At 43.8% G+C, this 18,785-nt stretch overlaps 2 protein-coding genes across 9 annotated transcripts in view; one reads left to right on the plus strand and one right to left on the minus strand.

The window, feature by feature from the left end:
* Positions 1-1,415: 1,415 nt before the first annotated feature.
* Positions 1,416-16,988, plus strand: MTIF3 (mitochondrial translational initiation factor 3). 8 transcript variants are annotated; one of them, XM_017848490.1, is made up of 5 exons: positions 1,416-1,871; positions 7,780-7,844; positions 12,201-12,663; positions 15,364-15,521; positions 16,738-16,988. In XM_017848490.1, exons 3-5 carry the CDS (start codon positions 12,204-12,206, stop codon positions 16,954-16,956), a joined length of 837 nt encoding a protein of 278 aa, XP_017703979.1. In that variant the 5' UTR covers positions 1,416-1,871; positions 7,780-7,844; positions 12,201-12,203; the 3' UTR covers positions 16,957-16,988. The 8 variants fall into 8 exon arrangements, with proteins under 8 accessions (XP_017703979.1, XP_017703982.1, XP_017703975.1 ...); XM_017848486.1 differs by lacking the exon at positions 1,416-1,871 and adding an exon at positions 1,904-2,080; XM_017848492.1 differs by lacking the exon at positions 1,416-1,871 and adding an exon at positions 2,096-2,449.
* Positions 16,936-18,785, minus strand: part of GTF3A (general transcription factor IIIA) — a 35,749-nt gene continuing 33,899 nt past the window's right edge. Inside the window, 3 exon segments of the mRNA XM_017848464.1 lie at positions 16,936-17,198; positions 17,742-17,801; positions 17,898-18,127. Of these exon segments, the coding sequence (XP_017703953.1) occupies positions 17,034-17,198; positions 17,742-17,801; positions 17,898-18,127 (455 nt within the window). The 3' untranslated portion in view covers positions 16,936-17,033.

Raw genomic sequence — 18,785 nt, forward strand, 5'->3', positions numbered from 1 at the left:
TCCTGTCACTTTGGGAGGCCGAGTGGGGTGGATCACCTGAGGTCAGGAGTTCGAGATCAGCCTGGCCAACATGGTGAAACCCCGTCTCTACTAAAAATACAAAAATTAGTCGGACCCAGTGGGACGCGCCTGTAATCCCAGCTACTCGGGAGGCTGAGGCAGGAGAATGGCGTGAACCCGGGAGGCGGAGGTTGCTGTGAGCCGAGATCGCGCCACTGCACTCCAGCCTGGGCGACAGAGCGAGACTCCGTCTCAAAAAAAAAAAACAAAAAAAAAGCTGCCAACCTCCATTTCGGCTAGAGGTCAAAGGAGAGTTCAAGGGAAAAGATGAAAAAAAGGCTTCTTTCCATCTGTGAGCGTGTCTGTAATGGTCATCCCATTTCTGCATGTCTCCTCCCAGGAACACTAAAGCACCATCTTCTAGGTGTGGAGACATCTGACAACGTAAGTCTAGAAAGCTTCCTAAACCACCTGCTCTGGACATAGTTGCCTTCAAAGAGGGACTGCAAATGGATGCTGGGCGGTAGCTTCAGTTACCAGCGATTACTTGGTGTCAATCTATCTGTACTATTACCTTAGCAAATTTTAAGTCTTTAGTTTGGGCATTAAATGTTTCAGTTACTTGTACATACTTCACATCCTTTAATGTTTTCATGGACTCGTAACTTTACTGTTTCACTACTTCAGTCTAGCGATGCAAGGAACATTTAAAGTTTGCCTGGGCTTTGGGTTTTTTGGCTTTTTTTTTCCTTGATTCTGCTACTAGTTGTGTGACCTTGGGCAAATTTGTCTCAGTTCCCTCATCTGTAAAATGGGTAATAATAGTAATTGGCTCATAAGGCTGTCCTTCAGATTAAATAACCTGAGATATGTTCAGTGCGTAGAACAGTGTCTGGCACATAGGTAAAAGCAATCATAAGTGTGGACAATTCTAACTGCTGAGCACCTAACTCTCCCCAGGTATTGTGCTACTCACTCTATCCCCGAATCTACATCACACAAAATATCTTGGCATTGAGAAATAATTTTGATAGAATGATATGAATCCTTAATTCTTCTTGATTAACTTGGAAACAGCCAAGATGCACACTTGGACTTTCGGTCTCACACAAGAGTTGTTTCATCACCTCCCTATTTTAAGTGAGCCTCGAGCTACCAGCAGCTAAGGAGGAAATGGAGATTTCGTCTTTGCTCTCAAAGAACTATTTAAAGCTGAAGTAGTTTTGTCATCTGTAATAAAAGAGGTAATGCTGATTCAAGGAGTTAATGAGAAATAAGACAACGCCTTCCAGTGGCCAAGTAGCCAATAAATGTTAGTTTCCCTTCATACCAGGAATCCAAACATTCCAGGTAAGACGCCAGATTAGGTGGCTTCACGACTGTGGATTCGCAGTCTGCCCTTGAGGAATTTCTTATTGAAGAAGGAGGGGGGAAGGGCGGCCCACACCCCCAGCACCCGGCTTTCGAGTGGGCTCCACGGGTCCGGGTCCAGGTCCGTTTTCCCCTTCGCCAGCTGAGGCCCCGTTCGAACCCAACTACAACGCGGAGGCTCTGAGGCCCCGGCCCCAGCTTCGTTTTGCCTCCGGGAGCCGCGCTCCACCGGGGACCCAAGGGGAGCCGTTCGCACTCCGAAGCTGTCTGCTCACCTGCAAATCGGAGATAGCGCCCTTTCACTCATGATCCTTATAAAAGACGCTTATGAAACACTTTATTCAGTGTTACATTAAAAAGACGTTTATAAAAGCTATTTATAAAGCCCTAGTGGGAGACCGAGATTGGTGTGAATGTAATATAACTGGAGGAAGGGCTGCTCCGATTGCTGCAGAAATTTGACATTAGATTCACTGCACCTGCGGAGCGGCGGGAGCCAGGTGAGCAGCAATTTCCCCTCAACGACTTCCTCCACCCCTCCTCATTTTCTGTCGGCATCCCAACTGTAGAAAACCGTGGCTCCACCCATCACCTCTCCTTTAAAGGACGCGGGATGAAGCCCCGCCCACTACGCAGAGCGAAAGGGACTCGCCGCGGAGGCGCTGTACGTGCGCCCGCCAGAGTGTACCAATCGCTTGCCCCGGCACAGGTAATGCTAAATATGAGGCGTGCGGAGCGGTGTGCGGACCAGCACCGGGAGGATGTGATCTTAGGGGGCGCCCCTGTAGAGGAGGCACCTGGAAGGTCACGGTCACCCCGTCCCGCCGGTACCGAGGGCGAAGAGGCCCCGCAGGTCCTGCCGCAGAGTCGGGGGGTTCTGCCGGGCTGTAATGCCATTTTCAGGGAGGCCGCTGCACGAACTTCCCAACGATGCTAGATCTAGAGTCGGCGCCCGCCCGGGGCCTACTGAGCTTTCCTAGTTCTGCCGCGCCATGCGCGCTCACCTTTGTACGCACGCAGGCAGTACGTCCCTACGTCCCGTCTCTAACCCGGACGCGCCGCCGGTGGCCGCCTCCAGGTGGGCGTGGCCGCCGTGTTACCCACGACCGGGTCAGGGGCTCCCGGAAGTGCTCCTGCCCCTTACTGCCTGGCACCTCTGGGGCAGAACAAGCCAGGCGAAGGGCGCTTGCGCAGGGAAGGCTGAAGAAATGCACTGTTCTTGCTGCCTGCTGCTGCGGGAGGAGACCTTATGGGGGAAGGTCGCTAAGTGGGATTTTTTTTCTCATTTATCATTTAGTAGGCTCCGTGGCTTAAGACTTGAACGAAGTAAACCAAATTCTCTTATTGAGAAGTCTCAGTTTGAAGTACGTGTTGTGAAAGGGTTAAGTCTAAGAAAAGTAGAGGGAGGAGAGAAGAATCTGGAAAATCGACTACTATTTATTGTGCCAGGCACAACACAGTCATGAATAAGTCGATTTTGTTCGTTGCTTCGTAGAGTTTACGGTCTAGTGATGGAGAGCAGTAGTACTAAGATCATCACAAAACTGTAATTGTAATGAATGTTTTAAAGGAAAGATAAATTGGACTGTGGAAGCATTCAGTGTTAGGCTCAGTAAATTGCGGGAGGGTTGGGAGACCTGGCTTAGTTTGGGAGGTAATTAGAAGAAGGCGCTAGGCATTGATCTGGCTTTTCCTAAACCAAGGACAGGAGTACTGTATTTCAAAAGCCGAATGGCCAGTGTGGCCTAGGCATAAAGGAGAAACTGGAGAGGTGGGAAGGGCCTTTTGGCCTGGTGAAGGTGTAGATCCTTAATCTCGGGGCAGTTTTACTTAAGATGAGGAGGGTCCTGACGGGTGTAGTGACCACAGTGCAGTGGGAACTGGTTGCCAGGACTCAAGCCGAGTTAGGAGACTGGCAGGAATCCAAACTAGGTGGTCGATGTTTTAAACTGACGGTGGTGACAGTGGATACGGAGAAAACTGGATGGATTCGAGCGGGGTTTAGGAAATGAAGTCGATGAGGCTTGGTGTTGGGTTGACTGTGAAAGTGAAGGAAAGTGGAGGCGTCAAAGGTGTCTTGCAGGTGACTGGAGGTTGTGGATGGGTGGTGACTCCATCACTAAAGTTCTGGAAGAAGACTAACATAGGATTAACATAGGAGAGTAAGTTCAATTTTTTTATTTTTTATTTTTGAGAGTCTCACCCTGTTGCCTAGGCTGCATGCCTAAGCTGGAGTGCAGTGGCACGATCTCAGCTCACTGCAACCTCTGCTTCCCGAGTTCAAGTGATTCTCCTGCCTCAGTCACCCAAATAGCTGGGATTACAGGCTCATGCCACCAGGCCCGGCTAGTGTTTTTGTATTTTTAGTAGAGACGGGGTTTCACCATGTTGGCCAGGCTGGTCTTGAACCCTTGACCTCAAGTGATCTGCCCTCCTCAGCCTCCCCAAAGTGCTGGGATTACAAGCGTGAGCCACCGCGCCCGGTCTTAAGTCCAGTTTTTAATACTGAGTCTTTAGCTCTGGGTTTAAAAGCTTTTGAAAAATATATGATTATTATTTCAACTTAATAGCTAAAGAAATATGGTTAAATAGTTGGCCAAAGATACATGTTGGCTTTTTCCAGTGTTCTGAGTGAGAGTTCTAGCACGTAAACAGCTCAACCTCATTATGGAGAGTACACTTTGTGCTTCCTGTGGAAGAGCAAAACCAGAGCCAAGGGAGGGCAGCATGAAGGCCCAGTAAGGTAGTGCTGGTCCTCTCGGATTAAGGCTGCACTGCTCAGGCTAGAATGGGGCAACTGGGACGGTTTGCAGGCAGAAACAAGGACTTTATGAAACTTCTTTGGAAGGTGTAAAAGAGTTCTTAGGGACATGAGAATTGGCAAAATTAATTTCACAAATATTTAGTCCGCTAGAGTCTATGCAACTTTGATCCAGTCTCCCAGGAAAGAACAGATAACAGTATGAGCTTGTGAATATCAGCTATATGAGAAAAGCAGTGGGTGAACAAATAATAGAAGTTATTTTCGTCTCTTCAGTCCACATGATTTCAAATGCATGCAAGTGATTTAATTTTTTATCGGACAAGAATGCCCACCCACTCACCCCTCATATCTACTAAACCACATGTTTAAATCATGTTCCAGGAAGTTTCCTTGCAAATATTTTATCAGTACTTCCAGTGGAATGCAAAATAATACAGGGAATACAGCTGTCCTTTGAAGCAGTAATAATTGTCTTTTTTTTTTTTTTTTTTTGGTACAAGAATGTTCACAGCAGCTTTTCGTAAGAGCCAAAAAAAAAAAAAAAAAAAAAAGGAAAAGCCTAGGTGTTCATTAACAGAAAACTAGATTTAAAAACTGTGACATATTCATATACTTGGAGGACACTTCTTAGAAATAAAAAGGAACAAAGTAATGATCCGTACAACATGAATTAGTCTGGAAACATGCTGAGATGCCTTACAACAAAGAGTAGATACTGTTTGATTCCATTTATATGAAGTCTTAGGACAGACTGTGATGGGAAAAGATCAGAACAATAGTTGCCTCTTGGGGATGGAGATGGACATGGAAATGGCAAGAGGGAACTTTCTGGGATGATGGTGATGTTTTGTCGATAGGAGTTTTGGTTACAAAGGTGTATGCACTTGTCAAAACTCAGATAAAGTCTGAGTAATCATCGAATTAAAAATGGATATCATACTATAAAGTTATGCATTATAAGTAATTGACATTAAGATCATTGACTTTTAGAATATTGTGGATGTCTCGGAGAGTATAGTTGTGGGAGTGAGTGCAGCAAATGCACCAGGATTATCATGAGAATGTAAGCATTTGTTTCTATTTTGAGTTAGTCTCCTGGCCTATTCAGCCTCGTGTTGTTTACCTCGCAGAGGCATCAAAGATTTTCATCAGAGAATATGGCTTCCTATTTTTCATCAACCTTGAAAGGTTAGGGGCAGTCTCAGGCATCCTAGCTCAAACTACCCTTGACCCCACTTATAGTGTTTTCTTAAAGTTCATCTTTTTTTTTTTTTTTTTTTGGCCTAACCCAGTGGTTCTGAACAGGATAGGGAAGAGGAAACATCTGTGTTTTGAAAAGCATCCCCAGGTGATGTGGACAGGCCCTGGGTTCTGAGAACCACCGCCCCATTGTAGACCAGTTAACTTTTAACCATTCACTAGCAAAAAATTGTACAAGTTCTGCCTCAAACTGAAACCATCACCATTTATTTTATTCTTCTAAAATTTTTATTTCAGTAGCTTTTGGACTGCAAGTGGCTTTTCATTACATGGACGAATTATATAGTGGTGAATTCTGAGATTTTAGTGCACCATCACCCGAATTGTGTACATTGTACCTAATGTGTACTTTTTTTATGCCAGCCTTCCTCCCATCCTACCCCATCACCATTTTATGATGAGACTTTTACACTTGAGTTTAGGGAAAACTAAATGAAGAAATAAAGGCAGTATGCATTACCAAAAAATCAGAATTTTAAGTTTATAAAGTTCCTTATTTATGGGTCACTTAGATAGAAGCTTGAAACGAATAAAGGGAATATTTTTTAAAATTATGTACAAGGCCAGAATGCCAATGTATTAAATTACAGTGAAATTTAGAGCTTACACAGACTAGAATAGTTACATTGGCATTACTAGTGAACGCTTTCTCCCTCTAGCCTATTGATTTGTTCTTTAAAAATGTATTAATTATTGAACACCCATATAACCATAACCTAGATTCAGCAAATGCTGCCGTAAGTGCATTGTTTATCTTTTCTGCTGAATGGTTTCAAAGCAAGTGATAGATGTCATGACACTATCCTAAATACTTCTGCATTTGTTTCTTAAGAATTGCATTTTCGGCCGGGCGCGGTGGCTCAAGCCTGTAATCCCAGCACTTTGGGAGGCCGAGACGGGCGGATCACGAGGTCAGGAGATCGAGACCATCCTGGCTAACACAGTGAAACCCCGTCTCTACTAAAAAAAAAAATACAAAAAACTAGCCGGGCGTGGTGGCGGGTGCCTGTAGTCCCAGCTACTCGGGAGGCTGAGGCAGGAGAATGGCGTAAACCCGGGAGGTGGAGCTTGCAGTGAGCTGAGATCCGGCCACTGCACTCCAGCCTGGGCGACAGAGCGAGACTCCGTCTCAAAAAAAAAAGAAAAAAAAAAAAGAATTGCATTTTCACACCTAAGAAAATTAACAGGCTGGGTGCCCTGGCTCACTCCTGTAATTCCAACACTTCAGGAGGCCAAGGCAGGTGGATCATTTGAGGTCAGGAGATCGAGACCAGCCTGGCCAACATGGTAAAACCCCATCTCTACTAAAAATGCAAAAATTAGCTGGGCAGTAGTGGTGCACACCTGTACTCCCGGCTACGTGGGAAGCTGAGGCAGGAGAATCGCTTGAACCTGGGAGGCGGAGGTTGCAGTGAGCCAAGATTGCCCCAGTGCATTCCAGTCTGGGTGACAGAGTGAGAACCTGTCTCAAAAAAAAAAAAAAAAAAATTAACAATACGTCTCTAATAATATCTAATACCTAGTCTCTATTCAGATTTTCCCCTCATCCCCAACATGTCTTTTCAGCATAATTATGTCGCCTTGATTTTTTTTTCACTCAAGAATAGCTTTCCCCTTCCTTTTTCATTCCCAATGGCATTGGCTTTTGTAGACACTAACCAGGTGTCTTGTTCCATCTGGATTTGTCAGATTGTTTCCTTGCGGCATCTTCTGTTGTTCCTCTGAGTCTGGCCCTTGTATCCCCTGGAAACTGGAAGCTAGACCCTGCATCAGGTCAGGTCAAACCTTTTTTCAAAGCTGCTTCATAGAAGGCGCCATGCACTTCAGGTAGCTTCCCATCCGGAGATGTGCCAAGGATAGCACGTTGTCCCCCTGTTGGAGATGCTGAGTCTGACGTTTGCTTGGGATGACAGACAGCTGTCTCCTCAGCAGAGTGTGCTTATCCCTCTTGGTCTGAAAGTCATCTGCGGTGACCCTTTGGCATCAGCTCTCTTGCATCCATCCCTGCCTGAATCTGTGGTTTCACTGGGGTTGGAAAAATGGTGATGTTCTTTTTTTTTTGTTTGAAACAGGGTCTTGCCCTGTTGTCCAGGCTGGAGTGCAGTGGTGTGATCACAGCTCACTGCAGCCTCAACCTCCTAGGCTCAAGTGAACCTCCTTCTTCAGCCTCCTCAGTAGCTGGGAGTACAGCTGCGTGTCAACACACCCGGCTAATTTATTTTTTGTAGAGACTGGGTCTTGCTATGTGGCCCGGCCTGGTCTCAAACTCCTGGCCTTAAGTGATCCTCTTGCCTTGGCCTCCCAAAGTGCTGGAATTACAGGTGTGAGACATCGTGCATGGCAAGATTTTCTAATTACTTTTACTTTTCTTTTGTGTTTATTAGCTATCATTCTTCTCTACAGAAGAGCTTTTTCTCATCAATCGGGGTGATTACAGTTCTTCCTAAAAGGTAGGATAAATGCTCAGTTCTTTTACTTAATTACCAATTTTCAAAGTAAAGAATCAAGCTAATAGTCTCATGCAGTCGTGGCAAATTATCATTTTCATAGATTTTTGCATATTCAGTGTATTGACATGAATGACAGTAATTATGCCTTACTGTTTAAATTACACCAGAATTGACCAGTGGGAGTCTCTTCATGCTGCCAAACTGTAAATGACATATAAACAAACAAAATAATAATACCATCATGGAAATCTGAAAGCTAAATATTTGACGACATAAAGGAACATTTTTTAATTGGGATAATGTTATTGTGAGTATTAAAAAGATTAAGGAGTACCTCTTAGAGATACATACTATTTCCTGAAAAAGTAGGATTTACTTCGAAAGCCTTCCTGGATGGCTGCGGGGAGACAGTTGAGGGGTAAAGACGAAACGCAGGTGCTGTTTATTATCCAGTTCTTTCTGTACGAGGTTGAAAGGTTCCCTAATAAAAAGTTTTTAAATTATGAATTTATGTTGATGGCTGCACTTTAAATGTAATATTACAGGTTGTTTTAACTTTGTATTTATATTTTTATCTATAAGGGCCTATTTTGAAGAAACTTACATTTTCAATGTTGCTGATTTAAAGCCAGTATTGAGTTAGTATTAAAGCTTAATTGCAGTGAATTGCATTGTTTGCTGTAGACATCAAAAAAAATTGAAGCTTCTTAAAAATTTAAACTTAAATTTGAAGAATGGCAAAGGACTTTAAAAGTGATATACTTCCAGTGTGTTTCTGCTCTTTCCCTTTCCTTCGTTTCCTTCTTGGAAAGTGTTTTTAAAGCTTTTTAAAAAAACCTACATCATTTTTCTGAAATAGTCTTTGTTTTGTAAATAAATAAAGTTTATTTTCAAGTATAAAAATAATACTTATAAAATACTTATAAAAACTTGAGAAATACTGGCAATTAGGAAAAATAGGGGAAAGAGTTGCTTTTGTCTTCAACATTTTTATAATTTTTTCCATCTTTTCCTATATCTAGTTATTTTGTTTGCTTGTTTGAAAAAAATCCTACATTTTGAAATTTTTTTAAATTTTAATATGTTGATAATTTATTAAACAAGGCACTTTAGCTTTTATTCATAATTACTAAGAGAAAAAGATAGCCAATATTGAGTTAGTATTAAAACTTAATTGCAGTGGACTGTTTCATCTACTGTATACATCAAGATTATTTAAATTTATATATATCTGTTTAGTAACATGATTTTATGTGTGGTAACTTCTACATCCTTCTTGCTAATACAGACTTTGGAAAGAAACAACACTGATTCTAGACATAAAGTTTATAGAGCAGGCTCGTGAGCAGGAACTTAAGCATCCCCTAGCAGAATACCTAGTGACATTTGGGACTGGATGCTGTTGCTGGTTTTCTGATGATAAGTGAAAAAAAATTATTCTCTGATCTCTTCAGATATTTCTTCTTTTTTGGTTTGGAAGCTTCTTCCATTCACAAAAGAAACCATATGTCAGTGATTTAAAATCACTTTGCTCCCACCTTGGAGCCTTTACCGCATCTACAGCTGGAGCCACTAGCTGGGTAATAACCGTAAATCAATGCGTGTCATGCACTGTGGCTGGAGCATCTGGCCACAGATCCTCACGAATACTGACGGGTGTCTGAAATGCCAGCTAGAAATGTGAAGGGTGTAGTTTGCAGGCATTCGTGTGCATTGGCGGGGAGTGATGCATCCGAAGGCTTGGAGGTTAAATGCCAGCAGCCCCGCCGTAGCTCCTTGGCTGTTTCCTTTGGCCCATGCATTCATTCAACATATACACGCTGAGCCAGGCTCTGGGCTGTATTGCCGGGGAACGTAGCAGTGAACAAAATGGACGAAGTCCATGTTCTCATGAAGCTTTCATTCCAGTGAGGAAAGATTATGAACGTATATGCAAATAAATATATAATGTGTCCAGCAGTGATAAATGCAGTAAAGTTTTTAAAAGGCAGGGGAATAGGTTTGAGAGTGTTGGGGTGTGCTCTTTTATGGAGGGGTCAGGGAAGGACTCGCTGAGAGGTAGCATTTGAGCAGAGACGAGGTAAATGAACCATGAGGCTGTCTGAGGGAAAAGTATTGCAGGGAGAGAGAATTTCTGGGTGCCAGGACTCAGAGGATGGGTGTGTTCACTGTTTACAAGGAACAGCAGGGAGGCTGGAACAGAGTGAGCCAGAAGAAGCACGGTCGGCACAGGCCAGTGGGCATGGTAGAGGACTTGGCTTTTACTTGGAGAGACTAGCCAGGGGAGGGTTGTGGGCAGAGGAGAAACATGATCCGACTTACGCATTTTTAAGGATTGCTCCGTGTGCCCTGGCAGTAATAAACTCTAGGGCGTGAGGGCAGAGGCAGGAAGACCAGTCAGGAAGCTGTCACTGTGATACAGTTTTACTGTGATACAGTTTTACTGTGATGCAGTCGAGCAGCAGCGGTTTGGGAGTGGGATGATAGCAGTGGAGGAGGTGAGAAGTGGTTATACTGGTTGAATGGTAGGTTTTGCGGATGGGTTGCTGAGAGAAAATAAAGAGTCAAGGATAATGTTGGTATTTTTGGCCTGAGCAACCAGAAGAATGTGTTGCCATTACATGAGACAGGGAAGACTGAGGGAGGAGCAAGTTTTGTGTGGAAGACGAAGCATTGAACTTTGGACGCGTTAATCCTCAGTGACTAGTACATATCTAAGTGGAGAGGTTGGGTAGGCAGTTAACCCTACAGGTGTGGAACTCAGAGAAGAGCTTGGCACCAGAGCTATAAATTAGTGTTGGGTGTTACCACACTAGGTAAGGAGGGTGTTGAGAATATGCATGTCCATCACTTTCTGTTTAATTTGCCATATTTTTTGCATATCACTTTTGAACATGAGGGGTGAGAGATCAGTGGGTTGTACAGCCCAGTGGGTTCAAAGCCAGGGACCAGAGGGAACTTCCAGTTTTCAACACCCCAGGAGATTCTGGGACCATTCTTTGAGAAGCGCCCTGAAGACACCTTCTGTTTTCCTCTTTCATCTTGACAAGTCACACCTCTTGGAGTTTGTGATTCTCGAATGATTCCTAGCATGCCCTAGATGAGATGAATGGGTCCTCTCGGCACTCTTTCAGCCTGTACTTCTAAGGTTTACCAAATGCATGAATGGAAGGACAGAAAAGCAATTAAAAAACCAATGTACCATTTGTAAGTGCTTCAAATTCAGTCTCATAGAAATGAAGTAAAAGCGCTGTCACCATACATGCCTCTGTTAACATTTGGTAATAATACCTGCCTTACCTTGAGAATGATCTTTATAGTTGATGAGGTCAGTCAGCACTTTGATGTATGTCACAGTGTTTTCCGACAGTCTCAGTTATTCTTGCAGTGGGCTGGCTTCCTTCCTGGAGAGGTCCCTTTCCCATAATGTGTTCCTATCTGCTGTGTACCATCAGATGTATTGAAAAATTGTTAACACTTCATTATATTAAAAGTTTATCAATTGGTGTTTATGAATCACCAAGCATATTATGTACTGCATCCTCATAAATAAACCCCTAAGATGATACTTGCTTTTGGAGTTGGCACTACAAGATGCATGAGAAATACAGCTGACCCTAGAACAACACAGGTTTGAACTGCATGGGGTCCACATATATGTGGATTTTCCTCTGCCTCTGCCATCTCTGAGAGAGCAAGACCAACCCCTCCCTTGCTCCTTCTCCTCAGCCTGCTCGATGTGAAGACAATGAGGATGAAGACCTTTATGGTGATCCATGTTCACTTAATGAATAGTAAATATATTTTCTCTTCTTCATGATTTTAATGACATTTCTTTTCTCTAGCTTGCTCTGTTGTAAGAATACAGCATATAATACGCATGGCATACAAAATATGTGTTCATCAACTGCTTATGTTATTCATAAGGCTTTCAGTCAGCAGCAGGCTATTTTACGTTTTTGAGGAGTCAAAGTTATACACAGATTTTCAACTGCACAGGGAGTCTGTTTCCCTAACTCCCAAGTTGTGCAGGGGCCAGCTAAGTAGTCAAATGAGATCATGAGTACAGAAAAAAAAAAAAAGTGAAAGTGCTATACAAATCCGGTTTATTCTGATCGCCACTTGTCTTGGGGACAATACCACCATGAGTGAGTTAGTCTGGACAGAGTCACCTGCTAGTCCACTTTATCAGTGTAGACTTCCTGTGTGTGGATCTGAAAGTCTAGAGAACAGCAATTTCCTTCACACTTGCAATTACAGTCTCCACAGCCTCACATATGCCCTGCCATGTACCACAATGTCAGACCAAGGGAATAAGTGATTGAATTTTAATGAACTCTTCTTACTATGTTCTTAGGATGGCTGCTCTTTTTCTAAAGAGATTAACACTACAAACTGTGAAGTCTGAAAATAGTTGCGTTAGATGTTTTGGTAAACACATCGTGCAAAAGACAGCACCAGCACAGTCGTCCCCTATTGCTTCTGCCCTGAGACTCTCCTTCCTAATTCATGCAGAAGCCTTTAGTACCACTGAAGACACCCAGAATGAAGGAAAAAAGAAAAAAAAGAGTCAAACAGCTTTTAGTAACGTTGGAAGAAAAATTAGTCAGCGAATTATTCACTTATTTGATGAGAAGGGCAATGATATGGGGAACATGCACCGAGCAGATGTGATTAGACTTATGGATGAGCGAGAGCTGCGACTGGTCCAAAGGAACGCCAGCACAGAGCCCGCAGAGTACCAGCTCATGACAGGACTGCAGATCCTCCAGGAGCGGCAGAGGCTGAGGGAGATGAAGAAGGCTAGCCCCAAAACTGGTAAGTATTTTGCTGTTGGCTCCCTGAATCCTTTAAGGGCTACAAATCAGCAGTTTAAATTCTAGCATTTGTCAAGGTGCCTGTGACAACAGGGAAATGAGAAACTGGAAAATTCACGATTCCACCACCATTCCTAGTGTCTGTCTTTCCTCCTTCTTCCTGCACTTACTTCTGTTCCCATTATTCCATAATACCCTGCCCATTGTCTCTTCCCTTTACACCTGTGTAAAATGGAGAAACCAGGCAAACAAACCAAAGTGAAGAGAACTCTTTCCCCTGTCCTGTGGCCTTCTCCCAGTGCCGCGGCAAGCTGAGTAGCTGATGGGTGAAACGGAATGAGATTGGGAGGGGTATGTTCAAGTTTCCTGCCCTCTGCTGGGCCAGTCACTTAAGTTTTCTTCCCCTTCTTCATCTCTAAAGTGGAGGTGTTTGGTTAATTATCTGGAAGCACCTTTTTATTTTTTTTGAGACGGAGTCTCTGCCTCCCGCCCAGGCTGGAGTTCAGTGGTGTGATGTGTGCTTACTGCAACCTCCACCTCCCAGGCTCAAGCAATTCTCCTGCCTCAGCCTCCCCAGTGGCTGGGATTACAGGTGCCCGCCACCATGCCAGGCTAATTTTTGTATTTTTAAGAGAGACGGGGGTTTCACCATGTTGGCCAGGCTGGTCTTGGACTCCTGGCCTCAAGTGATCCACCCGCCTCAGCCTCCCAAAGTGCTGTAATTACAGGCGTGAGCCACCGCGCCCAGCCTGGAAGTACCTTTTAAACTCTAAAGTGATTCACAGAGCATCTCCCATGCCAAAGCGTTTTGTTACAGTATCAGTAGCAACACTCTTTTATATATACAACCAGTCGCTTCACAAGGCACTTGCCATTTAAGCCTCACAGAAGTCATGAATTGGATATTAAGCAAAGATGTTTTTTTCATAGTTACTAAAAAGTGCTAATCATTACGAAAGTTCAGTGGATGGCGCACGGGGACAGGTGTCAGATGACTGCTCCCAGGACTGCATCGTGAGGTTGTGTGCCTTGAGAAAATCACATGTTATCTGCAGCTCAGTTTTGTAACACCACATTTAACAAGGACGTTGACTGGAAAACAAAAAAAATATTCAGAAGAGACCAACTAGGGAGAATAAGGACATCAAACTATGTCACTTTAAAAAAAAAAAAAGTCACTGGGCATGTTGGCTCAGGCCTGTAATCCCAGCACTTTGGGAGGCCAAGGCAGGTGGATAGCTTGAGCTCAGGAGTTGAGTACCAGCCTGGACAATATAGTAAAACCCCATCTCTACAAAAAATTTAAAAATTAGCCAGGTGTGGTGGTGCAAACCTGTGATTCCCAGCTACTTGGGAGGCTGAGGTGGGAGAATCACTTGAGCCCAGGAGGTGAAGGCTGCAGTGAAGAACCATGATCACACCACTGCACTTCAGCCTGGGTGACAAGAGCGAGACCCTGTGTTAAAACAAACAAAAAACAGGGTCTTACTCTGTTACCCAAACTGGACTGCAGTGGTGTAATTTCGGCTCCCTGCAGCCTCCATCTCCTGGAATCCAGCAGTCCTCCCACCTCCACCTCCCATGCAGCTGGGACCACAGGCACACACCACCATCCCTGGCTTTTTTATTTTTTGTAGAGACGGGGTCTTGCTATGTTGCTCAGGTCTTGAACTCCTGAGCTCTAACGATCTGCCCGCCTTAGCCTCCCGAAGTGCTGGGATTACAGGCATGAGCCAGCACATCTGGCCCCCAATCTTTATGATGAACACTGGTGCATACTCTAGGGTCTGTGAACCTAAATGCATCAAACTGCTGTCAGCAGCAGTGTATGCAATTTCTCTACCTCCTCCCTCATTCTGTCAGACTCTAGTTTTTGTCATTTTAATGGTGAGAAATTAATGTGTATTTCACTATTTTTTCTCTTCTGTGAATGCCTGTTTGTATTCATTTTCTATGTAGATGGTTTTTCTTCCTGATTTATAGGGTTCTCTGTTGTGTATGACACAAAAAACCTTATCCCAGTTAGATTTTTCACTTTTTGCCTTCTTTTCTTAATGAATTCCTTCCCTATCCTGAGATCACAAACCATTTTGTCTTGTCTTCTATTTGTTTTAAAGTTGTATTTTTCACGTGAAGAACATTAGTACATCTGGGGAGACCTAATTTTTGGCATCTATAAACTTCTCAATTGTCCCAACACCTTTACTGAGTAGCCTGTTCCTTCTCTATAATTTTCCAGTAGGCAGGATTTCTGGAGACAGAGGGCATGAACACAGGACGCAGGGACCCTTACCTGTCCGACAGTCTGGCTGACCCCTTAGTAGCAAGGAGAGCATCTCAAAAGGAGTGGGTAGAGCACTCCCAGATGCCAACCCACAGCTGAAAGATGAGGATATTAAGTGTTCCATAAAGCCAAACTTAATCCTTTAAATGACTGTCTTTTGGTATTCTTTCAACAAATGATGGTTAACAATAAATGGAAGCATTTCAGATTTTAAGTACCCTTCCAGGGCAGGTAAAAAATTGGTATCTTTATGTTTATCTCCCCCATTTGAAAAGACATGTACTGGTGTGTGAAACTGAAAGCCAGACGAGAAGACTGTCAGGTGGCAACCTAAGATTTTATGATGGGCATGTTGGGAAGTTCAGGGTTCACAGTGGACTAGTCAATAGTCCTTGCACCCTATCTGTTTCAAACCAGGACCAACCCTGACAAAGGAACTGACTTTTTCTTCAAATATTGGACAACATGATTTGGACACAAAGACTAAACAGATTCAACAGTGGATTAAGAAAGAACGCCAAGTCCGGATTACTATAAAGAAAGGAAAAAATGTAGACGTGTCAGAAAATAAAGTGGTAAGTAAAGAAGGTACAAGCCATTGCTTGTGCTTTTGGTCTTCTGATCTAAAAATACAATTGTAGGCCGGGCGCGGTGCTCATGCCTGTAGTCCCAGCACTTTGGGAGGCCGAGGCAGGTGAATCACGAGGTCAGGAGATCAAGACCATCCTGGCTAACATAGTGAAACCCCGTCACTATTCAAAATACAAAAAAAATCAGCCAGGCGTGGTGGCAGGTGCCTGTAGTCCCAGCTACTTGGGAGGCTGAGGCGGGAGAATGGCGTGAACCCGGGAGGCGGAGCTTGCAGTGAGCCAAGATTGCCCCACTGCACTCCAGCCTGGGCGACAGAGCGAGACTCCGTCTCAAAAAAAAAAAAATGTAGAAAATCTGAAATATAAAGACAAAGTGACTGGTAATTCTTCCACCCAGTGATGTTAACAGCTTTCTAGTTTGCTTTTCAAAACTAAGCATACCGTAGATACGGTTTCCATTACACTGTATTTAGCCATATGAAAACGTTTCATACTTTAAAAGCAATATACTATTGTTTTATACATTGTAGAATAACCCTTAAACAGGAAAATTAGAAACTTTATCGATTGATCTTTTGTTTCCTCTTTGTACTTATGAGGGGCATTAATTACGTAGACTGTCTTCTAGAAAGTGTGTAGTTTCCAATCCCGGAAGTTTATGGAATACCTGATTTGCTTTTTTTTTTTTAAAGTTAGGTAACTTTAGCATCCACTAAGGGCATCCTTAGTAATCCAGCTCCACAGTAGAGTCACTTAGCATAGGTCCCAACCCAGCTGATTCAGACTTTCTTGAGTCCAGGTATCCATTTGTTTCAGCCACTGAGAGTGACTCTGTTAGGGGCAGTTGAGAGTGCTGGGGACTGCTCGGCTGACATCTTGGGGATGAGGAGGTATTTTGCCAATGCCCAAACCCAGTGCTTTCTGTTTGGGGCAGAGGGTAATCTGAGCCAAACGTAGCCTCTTAGTGCCATGACAAAGTGGAGATTTAAAATTAGGAAGCATTCAGCATGTCAGTTTAGTTACATGGTGTTACTGTACAGATTTCAGTCAACCTAACCAGATATATATGAACTCATTAGCTAATCACTTATCCGACAGCAGCAATTCAAGGGTGCTGGTGTTTGTGAATGTTCAAGCAGAACACTAGAAAGCACCAAAGCCTCTGATTTTAAATTAATATCTGGCTGTTTCCCTTTTTTAGGAGGAGATATTTCATCAAATACTCCAGACTATGCCTGGAATAGCTACATTCTTATCTAGGCCACAAGCTGTTCAAGGAGGAAAAGCTTTAATGTGTGTTCTTCGTCCTTTAAGCAAAAATGAAGAGAAGGCACGTGGAGAAACTCAAAAGACCCAGAAAAGAGACACTTTGAACCAAGACCATGGAAATGATAAGGAATCAAATGTTCTGCATCAGTAATTTTAATAAAGAAAAGTATGATCTGAGAGAAAGTAAGCTCCTTGGTCTACCGTCCTTTAAACAAAGCAGTGCAGTTCTTAGCTGAGGGTAAGTACTGCAACTGTCGAGAGTACCTTGTCTTCCACACAGTTGGGTGACTCTCTGTTTTGACACAAAGGTAAGCCTTGCCCTTGTTTCCTTTTGGGAGGGATATATCCACTGAGACGAGAGGCCAAACTCCGTTTTTCACGAGATTTTTTGACCTTTGGGAATAAGGAAGACACACGATTAGAATTCAAAGTCAAAATTATCTGAGTTAATTTTATGATAGTCATATGTACCAGCAGGTATAGTATACAACATTGCTTTATGAGGAAGTAAAGTCCTTTTTTTTTTTTTGGAGACGGAGTCTCGCTGTGTCGCCCAGGCTGGAGTGCAGTGGTGAGATCTCGGCTCACTGCAAGCTCCGCCTCCCGGGTTCCCGCCATTCTCCCGCCTCAGCCTCCGAGTAGCTGGGACTACAGGCGCCCGCCACCGCACCCAGCTAGTTTTTTGTATTTTAGTAGAGACGGGGTTTCACCGTGTTAGCCAGGAGGGTCTCGATCTCCTGACCTCATGATCCACCCACCTCGGCCTCCCAAAGTGCTGGGATTACAGGCTTGAGCCACCGCGCCCGGCTGAGGAAGTAAAGTCTTCAGCAGTAGTGCAGACTCACACAGTCAAGCAGCTGAAAAGAATTCCAGACTCCTTCTGGCTTTAAACAATTTCTGTTTGAAAACTAAGCTACCTAAGTAGTTTCAACTTACTTTGAGCTTCATTTTCTTCTTGTCAGGATCATGTACAACAGCATGCCTAGTGAGACTTTGCTAAAATGAAAGAAAGTTATTAATGAAATATTAATATGAAAACTGTGTTGTGAAAGCACAGACTACAGGACGGCGACTATGAGGGTGAATGCTTACTTTCATTGCAAATGTTTTGCCACAGCCGGCATGTTCACACACAAAAGGGCGCCTTTCCTCATGGAAGGAGAGGATATGGCTTTGGAGATTAAATACAGTTGTGTAGGTTCTTCCACAGCCTTCTCTTGGACAGCGACATACATCCCTCTCTGGGGCATGAGTTTTCATGTGTTGCTTAAGGTAATCTTTGCGTTTAAATGTTTTCTGGCATACTTCACATAGTATTTCCTCTGGTGGGACAGATAAACAAATTTCACCAATTTCCCCAGATATCACCATTTAGAAAAAATTAATACATAAGTAACATTCAGTGCCTGCAAATACAATCTGATTTGCAAATACAAATCAGAAATTCCCAAGGAACCCCAGTTCTTATCACCTAGGAGGTTTGTCTCAATTCTCTGAAGTTCTTAAATGCCACAAAGTCATTGCTCACTTGCCAAGAGGCAGGGCTCTCAGCAAGGTGACTGCGGGGAGGTCTAGAACATGAAGCAGACCAAACGGTGTCCTTCCTTGTCCCCCAGTATGCTGGGTACTATTCCACAGAACAGCAGTGCCTCCCGAAATTCTTCACTATATACCTGCCACCGCCTTCAGCATGCTAATTGTGCATGGAGGGGATGGCTCAGAGACCTAGCACAGCTCTGCTCACCTTTCCAACATCATACCCAGCACTTCACAAAATATCATATAGAAACCTTTTTACTGGGGGCAGAGCAAGATGGCCGAATAGGAACAGCTCCAGTCTCCAACTCCCAGCGCAAGCGACATAGAAGACCGGTGATTTCTGCATTTTCAACTGAGGTACTGGGGTCATCTCACTAGGGAGTGCCGGACAATCGGTGCTGGTCAGCTGCTGCAGCCCGACCAGCGAGAGCTGAAGCAGGG

The sequence above is a fragment of the Rhinopithecus bieti genome, unplaced genomic scaffold, assembly GCF_001698545.2.
Source record: "Rhinopithecus bieti isolate Rb0 unplaced genomic scaffold, ASM169854v2 scaffold_28547, whole genome shotgun sequence".
Lineage (NCBI taxonomy): Eukaryota > Metazoa > Chordata > Mammalia > Primates > Cercopithecidae > Rhinopithecus > Rhinopithecus bieti.